At 40.1% G+C, this 24,972-nt stretch overlaps 1 protein-coding gene across 1 annotated transcript in view; it reads left to right on the top strand.

Annotated features, from left to right (window-relative positions):
- LOC146392288 (A disintegrin and metalloproteinase with thrombospondin motifs 2-like) overlaps positions 1–24,972 on the top strand; it is a 134,743-nt gene that overhangs the window by 40,552 nt on the left and 69,219 nt on the right. The window contains exon 3 of the mRNA XM_084944799.1: positions 19,063–19,237. Coding sequence (XP_084800925.1) covers positions 19,063–19,237 — 175 coding nt within the window. The remainder of the gene's footprint in view (positions 1–19,062; positions 19,238–24,972) is intronic.

Here is a 24,972-nt window from a genome sequence, read left to right as displayed (position 1 = left end):
CTCTGGTGGTAGCACTGACACCTCAGAGGCATATGCCTGGAAGACTTGATGAGAAATTTATGAAATATGGTGTAGTGGACTTTGATGTGTGGCAGCTTACAGGAAGTAGGGACTTTACAGGAAAAAAAATGCAAAAAATGTATTATTAAGTCAGAACATTTTGAGAAACATAATACACAGATTTAAGAAATTAATCACATCGCTGCCTTTCACTGTATGGTGCAATTCAGTGATTACATTTTAGATCAATGGATAGTCAGGGAAAAGTTTTTAGTTAAGAATTCCCGTTTTTGTTCTCTTCCCTTAGTAATAATAATATTATAAGCTTGTCATAGTGTGTAGAGCTGTAATAAGAGAGATGCTCCAACTTGGTTAGCCTGTCCAAGAACAAATACACAAATAAAATGTAAGGAACAGATTTTATTATGTTTAAATCTCAGGGATTTAACAAGGACAGCTGGATACTGGATTACAAGATGTCGCCTTATTCATTCAAATGAAAGCTGCTTGTGGCACATATGGCCAAAAGAATTTCCAAACTTCCACTTTTAAGTATCTGGATGTTCTGTTTTTTGCTTCCCCAGTTTTAGGCCTGTGAGGACGAGCATTAGCATTCATCACAGTTGAGCTGGTAGAGCGCATACGTGAATAAGACTCCAGCCGAGCTGTCTGATTTCTTGTTGGCTCTTCACACACATTAAAGGGATAAAAACAAAAATAATCATATAGCTCTTCTACAGTTTTTAATGTTACCAGCCAAAATTGATCAAATTTTCAAGAGACTCTTTCCTGATGAGTATCTCTGGGGGGGAAAGCTTTTTGGACCAGTCTACAGTATGTGATGAGTAATTTAAATTGTACTAACACAGTCTGGCAAACCTGATCGTTAGCATGAATAAAATAAGACAGTTCACAACCACTTTATCAAGTAAAAACCAGACCTTGATGGTAACTTTTCATCTATCACTGAGACACAGTTCTGCTTAGTGAGAAGTGTGTTTTATAATCTTTTCAAAAATTTAAAATTTAAAACAGTTTAACAGTTTTGACACCACCATAACTGTAAATTTAAAATGTGCTGAACGTGAAGTTGTTGTAGTACAGGAATGCTGGACACAAAAACATGCATAGACTGTAAATAGATGGGCATAGCCACCATGATGTCACCTACTGGTTTGCATTTTTTTTCTGTTTTCACCATCTCCGTCTTAGCTTTGTGAAACCACATCACAAGCACGGGTGGTGCACGGTGACTGTGAATCCAGTCATACAGTGACAACTTCTCAATAACAAGGTGGCCCCACCCTAATGAATGCCCTGCTTTAACATTCTTCTGGACACTGATGGGGACCATAATTTACAAAAGTAAAGCTTGTGTTGTATACAGCAAGACTTGAAACCAGCCACTGATGTCTTTTTGCAAACACATAATTGTAAAAAATAAAATAAAATCAGGTTTAAGCCATTTCCACATAAGGTTCACCTTTCAGACTCCAAAGTTGCATCTGGAGAAGAAGCACTAACATACTCATACCAGGTTGGACTTGAAAAATCATCAGTCTAAATAATCAAAAACTGATTTTTTTTATGCAGGGGGAGAAATTAGCTATAACTCTTGAGGTGCAGTAATAGGTATTGAATATCTAAAATGAGTGGTTCACCATAAAATGTTCGATTGTACATAAAGTATACCAACAGCATCTGTAGCCCACTGTTTCAACATAATCAACTATGAGGGTATTCTTGAAATAAGATATGGAAATTTAGGATGGGAAAAAGGTATGACAGACTGAATTGCATTAATAAATAACCCTACAGCTGGTCTCAATATGGCAGCTTTACCTTATACCTTCCTCCTACACTTACATGCAAATCTATAGGCACACACGAACAAGCAATAGGTCAGGTAGAGCTACGATGGACGGCATACCTGGAATTTTTGAAATGCTAGTTGAAGACCATTTGTCTGTGAGTAGAGTGAATAGATCAGCTTTCCAGTATGTGCATCAAGTCTGGGCCCATGTGAAAGGGAATATTTGCAATAGCAGTTGTGTGTATTTGTTCGGACCAGCATCTCTTTTCCCCCTGTCTACCTTCCCATCTTCCATCTATCCGACTAGAGGCTGATTACATTTAAAATTTTTCAGTTTTGATTCCCCCTCCCCTTCCTCCCCATTGACACAGTGCAAGGGAGTGCTGTAACGATTCAAAGGTAGATCTTCTCCCTCGCACGCCACCTTCCTCCCATCCACTCGCATTAGTTGTGACAGATTCCAGGAAAGGAGCAGAAATGCAAAAATACAAGAAGAGAGAAGTGACGAGGCGATGACACAGGACAGGAGGATAGAGAGATCAAAGAAGGAAAGATAAGCCAAGGAAAAAAAAACCCTGCATGCATTAAATATGTTCATTTAAAACACTGTTTACAAAGTGCTTGATGTGACACAGCAAGAACTGAGCTAAAACTCAAAGATAAGGACCAAAGGATAAGACGGATATAAAGGTGGATTTCAAGAAAAACTTCCAAAAGAACAGCACCAAGTCAGAGTGTAAGTTTACTGTTGATGAGTGCTTGATTGACATTGAGAAAGCAATTGATCATTATAGCATTATCTGCAACTGGGGAAAAGGAATGTAAATATAGATCTGTACATATAAATAAACTTTATAAGCTCTGAATGTTAAAATTAAACTTACATATATTTAAGGTTTTGCACTTAATATTGATTATATACCAGGGGTACTTTGGGATCCGTAGAATAATGTGGGTGGGACACATCTGTAGACCATTTGTTCCTGCACTGTCGATGCTGTTTGTCAGGTTTTTTAAGCTTGCAGTTTGTGTCTTTTAGTTTCAGCTTTCAGGTGTATTATATCTGGGTATTGATTTTATAGCAAAAAAGAAAATACTATAGTCTATCCTACAAAGAGGAAGTATGGGCATGTCAATACAAAAGGGCTCTGAAGGAAATAACGCAGTGTTAGGGTGGAAAAATGAAATGTGCTTTGAACAAAGTAGGTGTTCATGTTTTCTGGCCACATAGCGACGCCGATGGCTTTGGACGGGTACATGTTGATTTTGCACCACAATAGTACAGCAGGAGCGCGCATTGATTCATCTAGAGAAATAAATCAAGAAGTATTCAGCAGTGGTCAAAGAGACACGACAGCAAAGAGGGTATTTTTTTATTAGTTTGTAATGTCAGTAGCCAAGAGAGGCGGGAAAAAAAAGAGTAGAAAAGGAGCAGGCCTTGCAGAGAAAATTCGGTTTGAAAAGCAGTCTACCTAACATTTTATTCACAGTGTATTCTGTGCATGTACTGAGCAGTTTATATGTCTTAGTCTGGAAGACTACTCTTGCAGTCGTTCATCAAGAATTCTGCAATCACACATTTTATTTTCCTCTTTAGTAAAGTACTGGTTCACATAATCAACACAGAGCCCAATGCTGCGGTCTCTCGGGTCTTTATAGACCTCTCCTTCTGTGTAATGCGTAAGCATGCATTACATGCATACTCCTGCATGTGGGGTCAAAAGGGTGGAGAGCAAGGGGCAACTCCCAGTTATAGCAGAAATTTGATTGGCTCTTGTTGCTGCCCTGACACGGTTTGATTGGCTGTTAGGGCTAGGAGTCAGCGCAGTGAGCAGGTAGGGGTGGGTCTTTGCTCAGCTCTGTTGCTAGGTTACAGGTATACCCAATAGATGTGAAGATAAAGAGATAGAGTAGAGATAAGGTTGAGGATGGGCGTTAATCGGAGTGTCTATGTGCGTGTGTGGAAGTGTCACAGTGTGTGTTTGTAGGTGATTTTAGGCATCAGGGAGAGGTCAATGGGTCAGGAAAGAACAGTGACACTGAAAGAAAAATAGAGAGAAGGCTTACCTGGAAAAGACAAGATAGGAGTGGGAAAAAAGCCACTTTGAAGTCTTCAAGAAGTCTTCATACAAACATTCCAACAACCCCAGCTGACAGCTTATACAAACAACTGTAATATGGACAGAATATGGAGAGATGTGAAAAAACTGAATTTTCTCGCTGTTTTATTCGGTTGGTTCTAGTTGGTTCTGGGATGCTTGTATAACACAATATGTCATGGTTTTGCCACAGACCTCAAAATTCACAGGTGGAGCTGTGTAGGTATTACCGGCCAGCAGATCCGAGGCCTGTGGTTGATTTGTAATTCATTAAAGTGCTGTTGTATTAATCGCAGACTGCTCTAGACAACACTGCCCCGAGAACAGCTGTTCCGCTACACTTAGATTGCAATCATAGAGCGGTCAGTTGCCACTAATCGGGGTCATTTATCAATCTGTACGACCACGCACAAAACTGTGAACACACCAAAAGAAGAATGCAGACACAGTCGCGCGCACACACACATACTCACTGATCGATGGCAGGGCTTGGGCAGTGAGAAGGATTGATGGGTACTTGGCTGGAGCTTTGTGTGTGTGTGTGTGTGTCACTAAGAGTGTTTGCTGGCATGAGCACAGGAAAGGCTGGGAGCACACAAAGGCTAAAGATCTGTAAAGATTAACCTTCAGTCCATTAAAATGTGTGTCAGCCCTGTTCCCTACAAATCAGCTGGACTGCACAATTAATTGTGGACTTTGTGTTTCAAATTATTTCCACAGATCAGTTTTTCACGCCAAAAAAAACAAACAATTTTTGAACAATGACAGATTTATTGACACTTTATAAAATTATCTCAGCAAGGTCACTTAATACCTTGTTCCACAGCTTTTTATTCACATCTTAGTCTTTTTTCACCTTGCAGAGGTCATTGTCGACTCGTTTTCCATCATCAATGCTTTAAGTGTAATCTGTTACATACATAACTCACGCCATAGGTTTGTTAATGCATTTACTTTTATCCTTGCATTAATTTGTTAGTGTATATAAATAGACTGTAAACATCTGTTAAATTCTTTATGAAAGAAGTGATTTAAAGTTTCATTTTTTTCTCATATGAACATTTAAATGCCCTTGTAGCTCATTTACACTGCATTAAAACGGTTTATAAACAGTAAATACAGTGTAATTAACATCTTGATGCACGCTCAATTATCCAGGTAAGTAAATCCCCAAAAGTAACTTCCCAGCCCATTGTTCATTCAGTGGTGCTGGTTTCAGTCATTATGCAAATGTTCTGTTTATAAGGTTGGGGAAACCTGCAGTCAGCTGAGACTGAAGAAGTCACTTGGATGAGTGACGAAACATTTCTCCCACTGAAACCGCTATGTCCAGATGAAAAGAATCAACTTTTTGGGAGTGTAATTAACAGTTAAGTGTTAACAAGATACTATGATTAGGGATGGGTATTGTTTAGGTTTTATCAGTTACCGGTGCCAAATTGATACTTTTGAAACGGTGCCGGTGCTTAAACGGTGCTCGAACCGGTGCTTAAAGAATGGAGAACACAAACTTTGTCCAAAAACCTCTTATGTTTTTATTTTTAGCAGTCTCTTTTTTTCTGCAAAATGATAAGCACCGTCCAGCTCACGCACGGGGCAATCCACGCTAACTCGCTAATGGAGATTTACCACACCAGCAGTAGATGTGCTCGGTGTGAGGTCTTGCAGCAAGCTATCAAATACAGTACATTTCTCGGCTTTTAAAAAAACGCTATGCATCGCCAGGTGTTTCACCAGATTCGAGGTGTTACCTCCTTTGCACAGTATCACCTTAAAGCACTTGTTGCAGGCTGCTGAGTTTGCATCTTTTGCTGTGAAGTACAGCCAGGCTTTTGACCGCTTCGCCTTGGGCATTTTTAATCTGTAGCTCTGCTCTAAAAGAACGTACGTACCTGGGCCCGCCTACTATCCTTGGAAAGGTAAAATGATTGGCTAGAATCCAAAGTGTATGACATCTCAGGAAAAAAAAAATAAAGCACCGAAATGTGCGCTGCTTTTCGGTCTGGTTACTACCGTTTATCGGTACCCACCCCTAACTTTGATACAGTTGTACAGTTATGAATAAAGGGCGAATCAAACCTATGTCCTATCAACAACCAAATTCCCCGCCCAACAAAGTGATTTCTGGAGGAATTATTAATGTAGTCCCATCAGACAGCCCAGATTTCTCCAGATTCTCTGAATCTTTTGATGATTGTGTAGTGTATATCATAAGATATTCAAATAATTCCATAATTCATAGGAACATATTTTTTTATATTAGTGAACCTCTGCCCATTTTCACTGTTAACTCTGCCTGTCTATTCATCTTACGGACCTGTTGCCAATTAAAAAACTTAGCTGCAAAATATCTTTTTAGCATCACATACTTTCCCAGCTTTTTATTGGTCTGTTACAACTTTTTTGAGAAATATTGCTGCCACTGAATTCAGAGCTAATATTTTTTTTTTTTAAATGGCGGATTTTCACACTTTAAACATTCAATGTGTTTTCTGTATTCTGTTCTGAGTAAAATATGAGGTAACAAATTTGCATATCATTTAATTTTGTCTTATATATGTTTATATATGTCTGTGTTCGTAGACTCCAGCATCCAAATCATACGCGTCTTGCAAAATTAACTCAACACCTTTAAAGCTGATATTTTCACCCTGTAAAGTTCTTGAATTTGTTCTAATAGTTTTTCACTTAAGTCCTAATGTACTCTGGATACAATGAAAATTGCCAAGGTGAAAACAAACAGGAAGCCCTATAGGCGTGCATTTCCACAGAGGCCGTCTCTGTTACAGCTCCCCAGGGTTTGTTTGGAGTTCTGAGTTTTTCTTAACAGCATTGTTTTGTCATTGTTGGGACAGTGTTGTAAATCAGCTCCTCTCCACACAGTTGTTCATGATTAGAATAAACCTTCCTGTGAGATTAGAGTAGCTTTATGTTATGGAGCCTCTGGCTCTTTAAGACAAACCTGACACTCTGTTCAGGCATTACAGGCCCTCTGCTAATACCTGAGCCACACAGACAACAGTAGAGACCAAGTATGGCTGCTTCTGATAATTGAATCTTGTAAACATTCCCCGTGCTTGTCCCGACTCCTCAATGCTGGTCGGGTCAGGAACATTTGGTTGCCTGGGAAAGCTGTCAGACAGAAAGAGAGAGACAAACTGGGAAGTGGGGAGTGAAGCTGGGTGGGAGACAGTTGATTTATTCCAGTTTTGAGCTAATTGTGATTAAGTTTTTAAATTATCTCCTATATGTGTTCTTCAGTGACTATTCATTGACCCACAATTTCCCTCAAGTCTTTCTCTAGACCATCCGCAATGTCACACTTAATTCTCACCTGTCACTTTTAAATTGTCTCATTTTTAGCAGAAAGAAACACCTTTACCCAGCTGGTTAACACATATTTCTGTTGTTTCGGCTCCTCTTTTTATTCTGTCTATACTTCTCCTCTTGCCTGTACTGCTGATTCATAATCTCTGTTTGGATAGACAGCAGGAGGAGGGAGCTTCTGTCCTAATGAATAACAACAGGAATAGGGAGAGAGGCAACGGGACAGTGAGGCAGCTCCAAACTGTCTGTCTGGCTAGGTCTAACTGCCAGACTGTCAGCAACTGTGTTTCTGTCTGTGTCAAAGCTTTGACCCCGAACCAAAATTTCCACAGATCATGCTGTCAGGCTAACTAAGTTTGGCTTACTACTGCTATTATTAGTCTGTTAAAATAATACGTGCTGCACTCTGCTTTTGTCCTTTTCCAGCACCTGGGTCTTCACTCTCACACATCAGAGGCCTTCGCCACTTACTTAATGGAAAGAAATGGAGGAAAGTAGAATGGGATGCTAACAGAACTGTTTGAAATCATTGCAGATGCAATAGCAGAAGTAAAAAAAAAGAAAAGGGGGGGGGGGGAGACACAGGAAAGAGAGCTGATTGGCCAGAAACAGAAAATTCCATAAGTGCATCAATGGGGAAGAGTAAAGCCCCAGAGTGGTGTTGTAGGGGATTCACAGAGGGCTTTTCCTGTATACTCGTGTCTCATCCTCTTCCTTTGACTGTGTTTTTTGCTTTTTTACTTTTTTTTTTTCAATTTGTTTTATACAATTTGTGTTTGTAGATCTTTAATTTGTGTCGGCCTGAGTGAAAATTTAAAACCTGAAATGACCCCTAGTGTGTGTGTGTGTGTAAGGGAGAAACATACAGATAGGGTGAGCTGAAATGTAGGTCAAAAATGAACAATTTAGAAATGAGGTGCAGAAAGAAGACATATAAGGGCGACTGGGACAGAGCTGTGACATGTGTGTGTGTGCGTGCGTGTGTGTGTGTGTGAGAGAGAGAGAGAGTGTATAGGTGAGTGCTTGCAGGTTTTTTTCTTCTGTTTTTAGTGGCCATTTTTAGAGACCACTCTATGTAATGAGCTGAGCAGGGTGACAGGGATGAGGCAGTGTCACTAAGTCCTCTCTGGCTTAAATCACACTGGCATCTGGCTCACACCACACACACACACACACACACGCACACACACACACACAACACTCGGTCAGCCTATGAGCTGAGGTAGAAAAGCTTTCAGAAAGTTTAAGTACAACAAGGCCTGACTCTCTTTATGCGTTTAATGTGTTTAGATTCATGTTTTTTTCTGCTGTGTCAGATTTATTCTCCTCATCCTGCTTCCATATCCCGGATTAACATAATTGGGAAAATGCCTCACTCCTGACAACATTAAGAAAACAGTTTAATTCACTTAATGAATCTGTCCTAATCTGAAGTTTTCTGCTGCTTTTGCTCTCCATCTCTCCCCAGTGAGAGTCAAGTGGTAAATTTTTCCAGTTTCTTTTATATTTAGCGTCACTCAAGGCTAGGTTTGAGTTATATAGATTTACATTTTTTCCAGAGCCGTATTTATAGTCCACAATACAAATCTTTATTTTTTTCAGAGCTTGTTTTCTGTGAGCCAAAAGCTATAATTTGCTGTTGATGCGAGTAATTAAAACAGTATTAATGTTTGCGATGACGTCTCTTCTTAATCTGTCTCTCTGAAGTGCCTCTAATTTTCCAAATCAGCTTTACTATTGTATGACACTGATTATCTCATGACTCAAAGGGTGAATGAATGGAGGGTTACACAGTGAGAGTGAGTCACTATCAAAGCTATATTTGTGCGAAGATGTGTGTTTGGGTTTGTGTGACTGTGCCTGCTCCGCCTGCCTGTGGATGCATGTGTGCAACTGTGTGTGAAGTAAGCCAGCAGTAGCAGGGTTATGAATCAGATCAAACACATACACACATAGTGACACCAGATCAAACATACGCATACACACACAATGACTGCCACTGGACTGAGCTGGAGGGTCCCAACCGGGTGTGACTTTGATCCTCACCACAACATCCGCTCCTCCACTCCAACACGGCTTTTCTGTCTCATGTCCTCCTCATGACACTTACCCTGGACTCAAGTTACTACCTTCACATCTTCAAATAGAGCTCAGTGTGGTTTCAAATATCCCCCAGATGTAAAGTGAGACTCAGTTTAGGATCCGCATTTGGATTCTTCAGATGGACATCAGGGTCTCAGAGGGAGGGTTGTGGTTAGTGTCACTGTCTCAGTTGTCGTGAGAGTAATGAAAACCCATTATATACAGCACAGTTTGCTGAGTTGTGAACATGAATGATTGTTTGAGTGTGAGCCAGAAGTGAATATGTGGCGCATTCTATGTGCTAATGTTTTATTGCTTGATAGTCGATTAGAATGGCAATTCACTGGCGGTTGTTTAAGCTAAGTTTAAGCTGCATTTGTTTCACTCTTTTTTTAAAAAAAAGTATAATTTTGGCATCATTTTGAGTGTGGATACAAATTTTGGTGACCATGAAGTTACGTATGGGTGACATACACTGAACATGACATGACAAACAAATGCAAATGGATGCATTCACAGGGCGATGATAAATATGAAAATCAGTAGAACTGGGATTTATAATACATGTTCATGATCACTGTATGCACGACGATGTTTGTGTAAAGTTCCTTTGAGATTCGCCCACCAGTTAAGGAGGAGATTGGGTATATACAGGCATATTTACATACTTAAGGCTACGATCATTATACTAAGAAGATGTAAAAATCTTGGTTGTGGCTCCTCATTTACTTTCTCTCCTGCTTACTGAGATCCAGGTTCCAGACTGCAGTAGCAGTCTAGACCTCCTTTTCCCTAGGGACCTCCTCCAGCCCTTCTGGGAGACTTAAAAGTGTTCCCAAACCAACCAAGAGAGACTTTAGCTTTGAATAAGCTCACGAAATAACCTCAAAGGCTAAAGCCATGTACACGCTGAAGCTCCAGTTGCCTGGGTGACCCTCTAATATATTTCCTAGAAGGTCATATCTCAAGTAACTGTATTCTTCAGTGTCACTGGCTGTCTCTTAGGTCATTTACTGAAAGTTTAGCATGGGTCTCGCTCACCAGCAGTTATTTTACCCGTAGCCACTTTAGTCATCTTTATTTGCCACATCGCTGCAAATCACATCCAGTGTACTCAACTTAAAGCATTGATTCATGTGTTCGTGAATCAATTCACGTGTTCCATGGCTGGTAAAACTCTTTATCGTTCCTCCCGAAAGCTAAACCAACCAACGTGTGGACTCTACTCTCTTCTTGAAAAGTAAAACCAAGGACGACAGTCTCAGATGCCTATTTCAGAGTCACTGTCTTTAAACTTTCTGTAGTATTGCAGTAACCCTAACCCAGAGGGAGTAAACTGTCTGCACTTGTTGGTTGTCAGGTTGAGGTGGCGAGGCCATCCTTCATCTGTCTGTAAATTTGGGATAGCACAGAAGATGAAGATTTGCAATATCCCACTTTCACAGCGGTTGGTGGGACCCAATCCATCTCTAAGGGGCCTCCCAAACAAGATATCCAAGACACTGACATATCAGGTTGAGTTGTTTTCCCCTTCCCCTGCAACAGGTAGCAACACAGCATCCTTTAAAACACTGCAGCACTTGAAAGCGATGTCTGCCACGCCAAGTGAAAGTTCACTATATTTGACCAAAACAGAGTGAGGGCCAAAATCTTCCTATATGTCTCTCTCATGTTTTAAATGATACTTGAGGAGCAGATTTGATACATCAAACATGTTAAACTATGTGTTTGTTAAATGCACATTTATGTTTTGACATGAACAAGTGTGTGGTCATAAATTCTCTGTGGCATTGTTTCTTGAAGTCACTATCGATATCTATAGAAGTGGTTGTTCTTTTCAGTTTTGCTTTTGCTGCTTATATATATATATATATATATATATATATATATATATTTATTAAGGGTGCAACGATACACAAAATTCACGGTTCGGTTCGATACTTTGGTGTCACGGTTCGATATTTTTTCGATACAAAAAAATGTTCATGCCTTTTTAATTTGTCATTTATTAAAATTATAAATATATATTTTAACTCAAAAGTACAGTTTTTAAATTTAATGTTGCTGAAACAACAAAATAATAATAATAAAAAAGATCTATCTGATCGGGAAATCACTCATCTTTGGAAAAGAGAGTTTATTACAGAGAAATGGCTCTTTCCAAAATAAAAGCTGTACCATACGCTTCTTCTGGGCTATATTCTCAGCAGCATATTAAACATATCAGGTCCCCATAAGGAGAATCATGTGCTAACGGCTGTCTAAATGACTCGGGTAAAGTTTGTAGCATGCGTGCTTGTTGTTTTTGTCTGCTTCCACTTGTCTTTGCACTAGGATGATGTCGGCATAAATGTGCAGTCATATTCATTGTGTTCCCACTAGTGCTGTCAGCGTTAATCTCGTTAAAATAGCGCCGCAAATCTCCGTTAACGAGTTACTGCAGATCACCCTGCTGGACGGCGTCAACACGTTAACGAGCAAACTGCGCTAACGCAGTAGTTCCCACCAATGTAACTGAGCATTGCGTGGCACATCCGACATACTGTTTTACTTTTGTCCATGACGCGCTTACCTTCAGGGTCTTGCTTCACATGAAAACCAAAATAGTTCCAAACGCCAGATCTGAATGAGGGTGGGGGAGGTTCAATTTCGGGTAGCGTTGAGGCAGTTGCCATGTTGCAACGAGCTTAGCTTCTGTCTCGCTAGCTTGCGCTGCGCTCAGTGGATCTGCGCTCGACAGTGCAGCCTAGGCGGAGCAGTCGAACGCAGATCCACTGAGCGCTCAACACAGACGGCATCGTCAGAAGAAAAGTTGATAAAATAAATAAAAAATTTTGTATTGTTCGATACATATGCGTACCGAACCGAAAGCACTGTATCGAACGGTTCAATACCGATACGAGTATTGTTGCACCCCTAATATATATATATATTAATTAGCTTTTTATTCTTCTTTTAATTAGCTAAATTGAGTTCTTACATTTTCAGTTTGGTTTTAGCTAACTATATTAATGGGGGAAAAAGAAAGACCCATTATTATTAAATAATGAGAAAGGGGTTGGATTAAATAAATCAAGGTTTTTTTATACTCATTTTTAATATACTATGTTATTTATTATTAATTTTACTTTTTTCATTATGTTTTGGCTTGTTTGATCGTGTTTTTGTCCTTGTTATTGTTGTATTATTTTAACACCTTAAAAATAAAGTGTTAAAATAATACAAGGTACTGTGGCTTTAAAACTAAAGCCACAGTACCTTGGTGTGTGTGGTGTACATTTCCCAGCTTCTACCAAAAGTAGGTCACTTATGTTACCACCTGACAACTTCTATTGATTAAAGCTGATCAGGCCTGAAAATGTGAGGGTCAGGCTCAAACCCTTCAAGTTTAATTACAGTGAGGCCTTCAGGGGTTCAAATACCCAAACAACACATTACATCATGGCATCAGGCAGACAGCAAAAATGTTTCAATTTCCTTCATTCATCATTACACATAAGTTTTTGTCTTACCACTTCTCTTCACCCTCTAACAGACAAGACATAGGTGCCACTAACCTGTGGAGGAGTTTGAAGCTTTTGGTTTGGTAGGGAATAGCGCGTGTTACTAAGCGTGAGCATAGGGTGTGTATGCTATCACCTGTGTGTGTTGTAGGTGTAGCACCGTCTACTGCAACCATCAGCTGAGTCAGAGTAGTTGCATGTCTCTCAGTGTTGTCCCTGCTAAGGCAGTCTGTAGCCCAATGTCCTTTCTGATAGCACTTCAAACACATGTCTGGGTCATATCGTCCCATCGCTTACTGATTGTTAAAGATAGCACGCATCAAGCAGGAGCTTTATACATGGTTGCTGTCAGGGCTTCTGGCACAAAGGCTGTAGCTTGGCTAGACTGGTACATGGTTAGGGCTGCTATGCAGAGCTCTTTGTCCATTTTTTGAGGAGATTGTCAAGATGACATGATGTCTGACCTTACACGGGGCTGAAATGGCCTCCCTGTACGCCTTATTGTCATCATCATCTGAGTCATGATGTTGTCTGCTGATGTCTCATGTAGGATATTCACTAGAATTTTTTTTTTCCTTAGTTATGAGTCAAAGGTCGAGCAGGGGCTGTCCACTGATGCATATGATTCGGAATTGGAGGGTCTCACTGTTTGGTGGGATATCGGAAAAAACTCTGACGTGAAGGTGGTTGTGCTTTCTCAGGCTTGTTGATGTGAAACCTTCAGTGGTGGGCTGTGGTCAGAGAATGGCTGGAAGGGTCAGATTTAACTGTTTCATTCGTATCCCCTTTACTGTTCTCCTGAGCCTTTTCCCTTAATTTTCCTTCTGTCCCTGGACTCTGTGTCAGATTTCTACACATTTAATGCCTTCAGGTACTTTTCAATTTCAATAAAATGTTTCATTTTTATTTTTTTCTTGGCTTTTGCCTCCTTTATTTGATCTTTATTTCTTCCAGCTCCATTAGCTGTCTCATGCGGAATGTTTCACCCAACCATGAATAACAGAGCCCTGTCTCCATGTTTTTCCTTCCCCACATTTGGAGACATTACACCCATTTTTCATTGGGGTTTTCTTTACTGGACTTGTTTCCGATGTTTAGAACTACGTAGGTTTATATGTCTGGTGTGCTAATCTCTACAATAGACACGTTTGCCACCGTGAATCCAGATTATCTCTTACTCAAACCTGGCAAAAGTAGTCACAACAGCAGCAAACCTTTGGAGGACCCTGTTCTCAATTTATTTTCTCCCTGAGAAAATACTGTGTTCCCAGAACACAGCGTTTCCTTGGCTCTGTAATAACTAATCTCTAAACCAGATGTGAACCTGGAGAAACAATCAGTTTTCCTTTTTTTGGATTTAACTTTTTATTTGTTTCTATATTTTTTTTTTCAAAATGATAGCAATTTATTTCAGATGTCTCACCTTTAAAGACAATGTGGTCCATTTTTCCAGGATGATCAGTTACTATCTATCTCAGACCCTAGATCCAGATTCTTGCAGAAATCTAAAATAAATTACAGTGCACACAATGACCTTTGCAAAGAGGTCAAACAACAGCAAGGACAGCATGGCAGAAGCCTGTTTTCTGCTTCCTCTATGGAAGTACGGCATGCCATTGGAATTCAGGAGATCCTCAAAATATTCCTTCCACTCCCACCACACACATTTTTGCCTAAAAGCTGCTTCACCCCTCTGAGTTTTCTGACAGTTGTACAGAATTTCTCTTGTTCCAAACCACACTGAAATCCCATCACACTGGTTCTTGCCTTGGTAGCCACCAAAACCACATTCTGCTTAGCCCATTGGTACTTGTAAGTTCTCTCAAGAGTCCCACAGGTTTGACCAATTTTGATAAGGCTTCTTAAGGATGGTGGCCAACTTTACCTGTGTTGTCCATGATCTAGTTTTTCGAGTTATATTGGGGAATATGACCCATCCAGACTCCCTTGGAATGTTGCTGAAGTTTTGCAGGAGGTGAAGGTTTGCCTTTGCCAGACACTCCCATCACACCCTCACTATAATATTAGTGACACCGCATTATATCTATCAACAGTGCATAAGCACTCACTACGTAATTAACGAGTGCTCCAGCAACACTTAAAGTCATATGTTTGCATTTTGGTTGCACGTCACCAGCTGCTAGTATCTCCTCCTTTGTAGACTACTTTTACTTGAAAGCATCTTTTTGCCTCAAGTGGTGAAAATTGTGTCAGAATAAATTTCATACATATTTTGCGAAGTAGTGCGCTTCAATTTTTGGAGTAGCTCCCTTTTTAGGTATTAAATCATCATCAAAAGCTGACACACTGCTCTTGCTCTCAGACATGCCTGGGCTCGTCTCATTGTTGTGTTCACTAGGGGATGTAAATGCTGCTTCTTGCAATTTGACATTTTTATATCAGGTAAAAAATATATATACCCCACCAAAGAAACCTAAGAAGTCCCAATGCTCTACACTGGTTGTTGATCAGAACCAAAGTGAAGTCTTAATCTCGTTCACTTGAGAGAACCCCAGCCTACAGGCACTCTACCAGGACTACAGCTATACACAGCCCTATCACATACGACTATCATAAAGTGAATTGAATATATTTACATTCATATGATGAAAAATATATTAATCCTCCTTGTGAAATTCACGATCATTCCCAACCTTTTCACCCAAACCCAAGGCTGCTTTATGTGTGTGATCTAATATACAGATTATAAAAGGTTTTTAGATGATGATGATGAAATGTAGAGAGTGATTCTGTTAGAGTTAAGTGCCTCATGAGGGGAGGGAAGCTAATAAGCTAAATTTTAACATGTCAAACTTAATAAAACGTCTTGAGGCTCATCACCCAAAGGAGCACAATGAATTTACTGTAATAAGAGAACAGCAGCTAGCAAGGCAGCTGAGCCTAGAGCAGTCCCTGAACAGGCAAAACTAGTTATAGGGCGATGATTTTTTTAAGCTACAGCAATTACAAAGGAAATGAAAAAAATTCATAAAAGCAGCTGAATATCCACTTGGCAGGAAGCTTGAGATTTTACGGATCATCAGATGACATAATTTTAATGTGTGTTTCTGATGTTACATAATTTTAGAGGAATACAGACATTTTCAAACAGTGTTCTTTAAACTGAGACAACGTTTTTGTGCACTATTATTGAAGTTACCCATCAGCCAAATGCCACACGTCATGCAGAGCCATCAGATTGCACAACACTCACTGCAAGGATCATCGAATTAGCAGAAATCACTCTCCTTAGTCAAAGTAGTGCAGTGTCAGTCAAGGATACATTTCTTTGCAGCTTTCACCATTAAGCGTATCGGTGTGATTCAAGCGGGAAAGATTTTACGTGAAAGCAACGACTGCCAAAGCAGCGTGGTTTGAAGTCATTAGACTTCAGGGGTTACGACTACAAAGTTTAAAAAATTACACTTGTGAGCATTTGTGAGTTTTATGGAAATTGACAAAACTGAGTTATGTGCTGATGCTCTTCCTGTTTTCTTTCATGGGAGTTAAACAAAATGATCCCTGTGTAAATGAAAATCGCTGCTTCCGTTTCTAATAGCAAGTGTTATAGTTGAAGCTTTTCTCACAACAGGGAGACAAACAGTAACACACCTCATTTTTTCATGAAGACCAATAAAGGAAATTTCAAATAAGAGAGACTTAATTGAGTAGCGAAGCTAGCAGAGTCGAGGTTGCCTACATACAAACATGGTTTTCAGTTGTGACTCTGCTTTGATGACTCTGTATCTGAACTTTTGCTTCATCCGGACAAAGCATTTGGACAAGCCTCCCCTTAATCCCCTTGGCTTGGACTTGGGAGATAAAGACGGTGCTTTTCACTGTTCATTCTATTATAGTGTCTATTTACATCACTTTCTCAAAGCTTTTCTCCAGTTCTTATATGATCACACTCATTTTCCTCTCTCTGACCCGCCACCCCCACTATGCGGGCTCTGGTTGATCTAAGCATGTCTCCCAGTCCTACATGTCATCTTTTTTTCTTTGACACGGCTCTCCTCTCACATCTGCTTGGTATTCTAGAGTGGGAAGGCATGCACCATCGCAGATCCATCAGATCCAATCAGAATGCTGCACCATAGCTCGAAAAAAATAGAGGGATGGGAAGAGAGAGCCGAGGAAAGAGAAAGAGAAAAAAAGGGGAGGCAGGTCAGTGACTTGTCAACATCCTTCTGGGACTAAAGCATCAGACTGGCAGGGTGAAGGAGAGAGGCAGACAGAGGAAGGAACTGAAGAGAGCAAGAATAAGAGCACCTTTTAATTTCTAAGGGGCAACTTTTGCTAATATCCTTTCAAATCAGCCTCTCTGAGGAATACTAGGAGCATACAAATTCATATTCTCCATTTCTGATAGAGAAGTCAATAAGTACTACGCATACTTGTTTCCACCAAGCATATTTCTTTAGATTTGATGCATTTAGACTCCCTGTACTCTACTATAGAGACATTACTGATACAGATGTAGCCAATAACATGGATTTTTTTAAAGACTGCACTGAATAAGAAAAAGAAATAATGACAAATGTAGTGCATGTGTTATTTTACTTTTTTCTCACACAGCATGAAGTCTAATCAGTTGTATTCATACAGCGCAGTGGCAAAAAACACACTGTACATCGCATCAAGTAAATTTATCATTTGTGTGTATTTGTCCACTAAATCACAAGAAAATGATCTAATGTCCTAGAAAAACTCAAGCAAAAACAGAAATGCTTTGAATTTCTCCAAATACATAAATAAACACACCAAGCAAATAAACAGACAAAGCTTATTTTAATTTTAGGTTATGACTGAGGGATCTCGAGGTCCCTCTACAAGGTCCAGTGTCTTATATTGGATATAAAACCAAACTAGCACCATTTTTTAAAGGTAGCATGGCACATTCATTGAAGAGCCAACCTAATTATTTAAGTCATGTACTCATTCCATTGATCTAATGACATCTTGATCGACCTTTGTAACCTTTCATATTTACCATATTAGGGACTCAGGTATATATCAGATTTTAAAATCATCAAATCCTATATCAGTTGGACTGTAATGTGTCTTGAGTCTTGAGTTTTACAATGGAACAAACACACAGGTTATTATGAGATAGCATGCTTGTCCAGGAGTTTCACAAAAAACCTTGGAACTCAGATTGCTACAATACACTTCATATAAACTGTTCATATTAAAAACCCTTGTATTGGATTAAAAGCCTTCTTTTCTCAATAAGTCTTTATTGTGTAACAGTTGTTGGCATACTTTGCATTTAAATTTGGCAATGTGTTGCAGGGTGACATGCATTTGGGGTCTGCTTTTTAAGAGATCGTGTTGACCACGCCCCCAGACATTATCAGAGCTTAATAGACTGCCTGTTTTTATTTGAGGTGTTGGTATCATTATAAGGCTTCTGACTCCACCTGCTTCAGCTAATCTCTATGCAGTACAGTACACGCGCAGCTATTTATTCCTCATTCATCTGTAACGCATGTTTTTTTTTTCTATCATCAGCTCACTTTCCTGTCTTTAGCTTGTTCGTCATATTTTCCTTCTCCTGTCAGAGCGGAGAGAAAAGCCGACAGGCACATGCTGATCGTATCAATGTTTTCCCTTCATTTATCACCCTTTCTTTTGCTCTCTTCCTCTCAAAAGCCTCGCAATCCTCCCTGTGTGTTCTCTTTCCTCTACAGCAGTGCGTTGCCTTGGTAATTACCAGTTGTCTTAAACAGACAGATGGAATAACAGAGAGTGACGGGCAATTTTCCCAGTGCCTGTTTTCCCCATGTATGTGTACGCAACCCCCTTTTTGTGTGTGTGTGTGTGTGTGTGTGTGTGTGTGTGTTTTGTGAGTATACTTCTTTACTTGCCGCCACCTCTTCTTCCTCACCCCTGTTCACATGCACATTCCCAGTGAGCATGGCTGATGTGTGTTGTGTGAGTGTGTGCACAAGGGACGTGGGGAATTACCTGACAGGATGTGTTAGCGGAGGATGGGAGTGGGACAGTCTCATCTCCTGCTCTTGTGTTGGCCATTTGAGATGCCAGGTGTCACTCTGGACCTCTGCGGGGGCCCCAGGAGGGATCACCGCTCTCCCCCTCTCTTCTCCTCCGATTCTTTCTTTAAATTATCAGGGAGGTGAGGGATGGAGGCACATATTGGATGAGGAGAAGCTGGGTGTCATGTTAGCGACTGATAAGTATTACTATGATATAATGAGTCATGTTTCTTTTTCAGGCCGGTATGATCAAGACAGAGAGAGAGGAGTTTTTTATCGAGCCAGTCGAGAGGGGCGATGGAGTGATAGAAGAGGAGGAGGAGGGGGGAGGAGGAAGGACACACATCGTCTATCGCTCTTCAGCCGTTAAGAAAGTGCCCATCAGCAGCGCAGCAAACGACTACCACTCCAGAGGTTAGTCTCTAGTTCTTATCGCACCGTCCTCTACTTTTGAAGCTCTTTAGGCACGATTCAGCTCTACACTCTCCTCTCTTTTTATATCGGAGCTAGCCACACGTGGAAGTTATTCAGTAACACTGACTTCCAACTTAAGTGCAGGTCATTCACACTAAATTTTAAACCTGGGTAAGTCGTTTAAGTGTTAGTTGTGCCATGGTTATGTTCTCAACAATACATGCTGAAGCACAACCCAAGCTGTTCTCCCATTAAATAAACTCTTCCCTAACGCTCACCTTGTTATATAATCATATCAACCTATTGTGTGCAAAGACAGTGAGTCACAGTGCGAGCGTGCCTCACTGTCAAAAAGATTACACCTACACGCCCTCAAACACATCTTGTCACTGCACTAATTTTCCAGTGAGGAAGGAGTAACATATGGAGACACACGTGTGACTGGTGAGGTACCACCCTCTGTGTTCCTGTACAGAATTATGCACTGCCTTGGCTCCCTTAATAATTGACAGCTGCGTCTTAAGTCTTCGGCTTCTCCATTTTCCACTCTACAGATGAAATCAATAAACTGAAACAACAGGTATGGGTGTCATTTTGGCGAGCAAAATATAAAAGTTTCCCATGTTGTGTCAGCTCACGAATTAGAGGAAGGGAAGATGAGTATATAGTCGAATACTCAATATTCTGAATATTATGATATAAATGTAAATTTATTGCGAGACAATGCAGCAACTAAAAGAAGAAGTTAGTCTGAAATTGTTTGAACTCCATCAATCGGTGGAGTTGAACACTGCACAGCTGCGGTGCTTTGGCTGTCCGGAGGCTCATCGTGCAACACAATAACCCTGTGATTACATGAGAAACATAATTTACACATAGCTGTACATAAATGCTATAAACATGTTTATTCTGGTAATACTAGTCTGCGTACCTTGCCAATGTGTTGCTCTTTGATCGTGGTCATTTGACCACTCAGAAGAATGCTATTAATATGTTGTTTGACAATGACTTTCAACCATATAAAGTTTTCAAACACATTTAGATGCAAAAAGGTTTCTTTTTAAAGGTTGATGAGTGGTCAACCTTATTTAGCAATAAAATAATGCAAAAAGATGATGGTTCATGTGGGGGTTGGGTTTAAAAAACCTTTACTGATGCAACCTTCCCATTGATCCCAGCTTGGTACCTGCAGTTGGAGTAAACTAGCTTGTGTTAACTCATATTTACATAGATCATTGTGGAAACTTCACTCTTTCCACTGCCGTGTCGTGCTCTGTTGTTGTTGACCTTGAATCTAGCTTGACATTTTTCCAATCTTACTGAGTTTGCTCTCAACCACAGATACAATACTATTCAAAAGAGCTGAAGGTTTTAGATACATGAGTTTTTGAAAGGTCTGCATCATCAAGCCATAATCCTAACCTCCTTATATGCTAACATAAACTAAACAAATCGAAACAAATATACAAATTGATTCAGATTATTTATTTCATTATTTTAATTGTAAAAAGGTTCAATAAACGCACCTGTTTATATTTCGTCATTCATATACTGACTAAAGCAAATGTAAAGCACGCATTATTGTCAGAATCTGCTGGGAAAGCTTCTTTCTTTAACGTCGTGTGAGAAATACTGTTTGTTATTTAGCAGATCTAAATCAAAGGAACTGCAAAAAGTCTGCAAAAAAGAACTGGACTAATTAGTCTGTTACATGTTACAAAAACCTACTAGTATTAAATTTGTTTGTTTTTGTTTTGTTTGGAGGTATGTGAGTATTTTTTTCACAAGGCCTTCTTGTTTTGTGCTATTACTAAAAGAATTAATCAAACAAAAATGGAAAAATTACCAGAAAATAGAGCGCCGCTATTGCTCTGCACGCCTCAGGCCCGCGTCAGTAGACGTGACCCTCCAGTTGCTCTCATTGATCTGATGTCTACAAGTTAATAAACTGACCAGTTCAAGAGTCAGTATCTCCCACGATCGCAAAAGTGAAAATAATTTCAAGGAAATTAAGCTGCCGCGCAGTTCAGGTGTGAGCCGAAGGACTTTATACTGAGTGCATTGCAATAGATGAGATCTGTGTCTTCCTATTCTGAGCAGTTGACTCAAGAATGTCTAATAATATACAGAGAGAGAGAGAGAGAGTTTCCATAGGAACACCCAGTGAGGACAGACTGCATTAGAGTAACACAGATCTGCTCCCACTGTTACTGATACCTGGCAGTACATCCACATACATACATACACACATGCATATGGGTTTACAAAAACGAAAGAAAGAAAGAAAAACTTTATGGAATCACACACATATACAACCACACACAGCTTACACAACTCCCTTGATCATACGTTTACACTTAGCCTTACACATAGGCACACACAACACGTCTCACTGCTCCTTCTTGCCTTTGAATCTTTCTTTCTAATGAAGAGTGGGGTGCAGATCAATAGCGTAGGATAGAACAGGCTACTGTGCGAGTGTGTGTGTGTGCGCGTTTGTGTCTGTGTGCGTGTGTGGCGTGGGCATGAGTTCTGTGGTCGTCTGGCTTTGAGTGCTGGGATTTTCAAGGCTAAGCGGACAGACAGACTGACAGACAGACAGACAGACAGACGAGCAGGCATGTGCTGCTCCCAGTAGCATTTGATGTGGATCGCTCTCTTTGTTTCTCTCTCTTTTTTCCTTTTTATCATTTTTGTCCTAGCTATTCTAGACCACAACATTATGTAAACACAAGGTTTACCTTCCAGTTGTTGCATCATATCGCTCAGCGCTATACAAGAAGTGCAGTATAGATCTTACACACAGATTCTTCTTCTCTCCACCTTCCTCAGGTTAAAAAGAAATCAATTCTTTCTTCTTCTTTTTTTTTTTTTTACTTTCCTCTTGTATCCCCCTCATATTCTCTTTCCCAGACAATCACTCCCCACCTGTAGATCAATCGGGGACATTAGCAAATTAATTAATAATAGATCAATCATTTCTGAAGATCTCCTATGCCAGGCTTGTGTAATTCACAGCCAGATATTGAATGCTGGACTCATTTCCTGGCTAAAGACAGAGGGAAGGAAGTTATATTTAGCAAGGTAATAGTGGAGCTCAAGAAAGAGAGAGGGAGATGAAGAAGGAGTGAGATTGATCACTTTCTTACACCATAAACTGAGGAAGGTGTAAATCAATGTCCAAAGTGGAGAGAGCGAGCTTTATTATTAATGTGACACATTTGTCAATTAATTGCTGGGGCAATAAAAAAGCAAAGGATTGCCGTATTTGTCTTCTTTTTTTTTCTTTTTTTTTACTGCTGGGCGGGCAGAGCCCCATCTTTTAATAAGGCATTTCTTCCTCCACAGTAATTTCATTTTATCTCACTTTATCTGGTTTTTGGTCAGTGCCCTTCTGTTCAGCTAATTTTCCTTAATCGTCTGCTCTCTTATACAGAGTTTGACTTTGCTTTGCTTACTTTATGCCCCAGACAAATTTCAGAGGCCAGCCTGAAAGGCTCTAGTTGAATGTTTAGTCTTTGGAGGCAGGACTGTCTGTGCATGTGTTCCTCCAGCTGCATGCATGCAAGCATGTGTTTTAGTGCTACTGCAGTGTTTTGTCCAGGGCGCTGAGACATGCCCAAACAGATGGACTACTGGAGGGCTTTTTCCCCATAACGCTCTTCACGAACTCTTTTACATGTGCCTGAATCTGACATAAATATTCTTTATTAATGTTTTGTATCCTGCATTATTACTTAATTACATCGGATCTATTGCTTTAGATGATGCATTGCTCTAACATTCTGTTTGCGTGGTATCATTTGGTTTTATTTTGTACTTATATACATAATATAAATGTAATTCATTGCAGCTCTTGTGTTTTCCCTGACATTTCGTTCCCAAGCTTGCTATTTTGTTCTCAAGGCAGAAAGGCTCCCTGCAACCTTGGGGGGAAATGCCTGCAATTAGCTGGTGGGCTGACACCGGGCGAAGGGCTGTGGCAGCTACACGGGGCTTTATACATGCATACAAAGCCTGCATTTGTTTTACCCCGCAGGCGGTGATATTCTCTGTGTTCTCGTATGTTTTTGTGCTGTACCCTAATCCGCTTTAGCGTTCAGGGCTGATGTGAGCTGTTGTTAGATTGATGCTGTTGTGTTGTTCGTGTGCGCCACATTGCACAGCGGCGATACCATGACGTGTCAGTCTTGGCCTGAGCTAAGAGGAAGTTGGAGAGGGTCAGACAGAGGCCAGTAGTGCTAGTCACTGTAGCTTAATGTCTGCCTCCCACATCCAGAAAATGAAGGAGGCTCCCTCGGGTCCCGCTCTCTCTCTGTATATCTTTCTTTGCCTAACTTTCTCACTTTACTCCTTTTTTATTTCCTTAAACTGCATCCCCTCCACCACTGTTGCACCATATGACTATCCATGTGTCACACCGGCAGACGGAGAGGTGGGGGAAAGGGTTTTAAGAGGCGACTCATGACTAAGCACTTAGAGATGTGAGCACACGCAACTCATAAATGGCCTGAACTCATCTTCAGCGTGTAACCGGGGCCCCAGCAGACACTTTGCATTATGGCGTGCCTCTTGATGGAAATCCCAAATAGCCACGTGAAATGCTGGGAAGGTCATGTTCTCTCTTGCTTGAGTCATTTTTAACCCCTTTGTTTCAGACCACAAGCTTTAAATGCATGAAGAGAAAAAAAACCACTTCCACACAACCAAAGTCCCATTTTTAAACTTTTCCCCATCTGCTTGTATAAGTCCAACCAACCCTCTGGCTCCAAGCTATTACTCAGTTCATTAAGGCTTTTGTCTTTTTAACATGTTGTCATGATTTATGTCTTATTTTAGTTAATAAAAACAAGCCCCTAAAAACAGAAGCCGTTCCTGTGAAGCATGTCTTTAAGCTAAATCCTTAAAAACTCATCGTGTAACCACAGGGCTGACGGTGTCTGAAACACCAAATATTTGAACACTTAACACTGTTGATAATTTGCTAAGACCACAACTTTCTCACAGTGCGTAATCCAAACCATGCAGAAATTTATGACTAATCTCATGTTGTGGGATGATCTCCGGTGTTATCTGGTGAGATTTGCTCCATTTCAGTTCTTCCTGCTGTATGATGGTTTTTATCTCTATTCATTGATGACCCTAAACTTTTATTGAGGAAAAATGTAACCCTAGTTTGACATCTTTCCTATATTGTGTTTATATTAGCCTAAGCATAGCATTGTAGCTAGCATAGCAGGTAGCAACATTGTAGCTAGAATAGCAGATAGCACATTATTATACGTTAGCTAGCCCAAGTTCAAAACTCTCCAAGCATTGCTGTTGTTAAGTTTTGTGTCTTTATTTACGTTCAAAGTGATAGGAGAGATGTACATTTTATGTATTTATTTATTTTAGAACAAGTCAGCACCTTTAGATGGAAACTAATGAGTTAAGTTCCTGCTAATTTCTAACTCTGCTAAACCCTTGTAAAGCCTCTTTTATGGGTGCCTGGATACTAGATTTTATTGCAACATCTGGGAGAACAGCCACACTGATCATTTTATTGGAGCTGTAAGAATTTGGAGAATTCTTAACTCTCGAGCTTCAGTGTTTGTTTCATTTTGGGGAACAAAAGGAACCTTTGGACCCAGAAATGGTTAATGATGTCAGACAATTCACGCTTACATTCTTACCTTTGGCCAGTTTAGAATCAACCTAAGTCAGCTTAACTTAATTGTTGTCTTTGACCTGAT

The sequence above is a fragment of the Perissodus microlepis genome, chromosome 2 (genome assembly GCF_051167445.1).
Source record: "Perissodus microlepis isolate ML-2025 ecotype Zambia chromosome 2, ASM5116744v1, whole genome shotgun sequence".
NCBI lineage: Eukaryota > Metazoa > Chordata > Actinopteri > Cichliformes > Cichlidae > Perissodus > Perissodus microlepis.
Note: the sequence above shows the minus strand (reverse complement) of the source record. Positions and strands in the feature narration are given on the sequence as shown.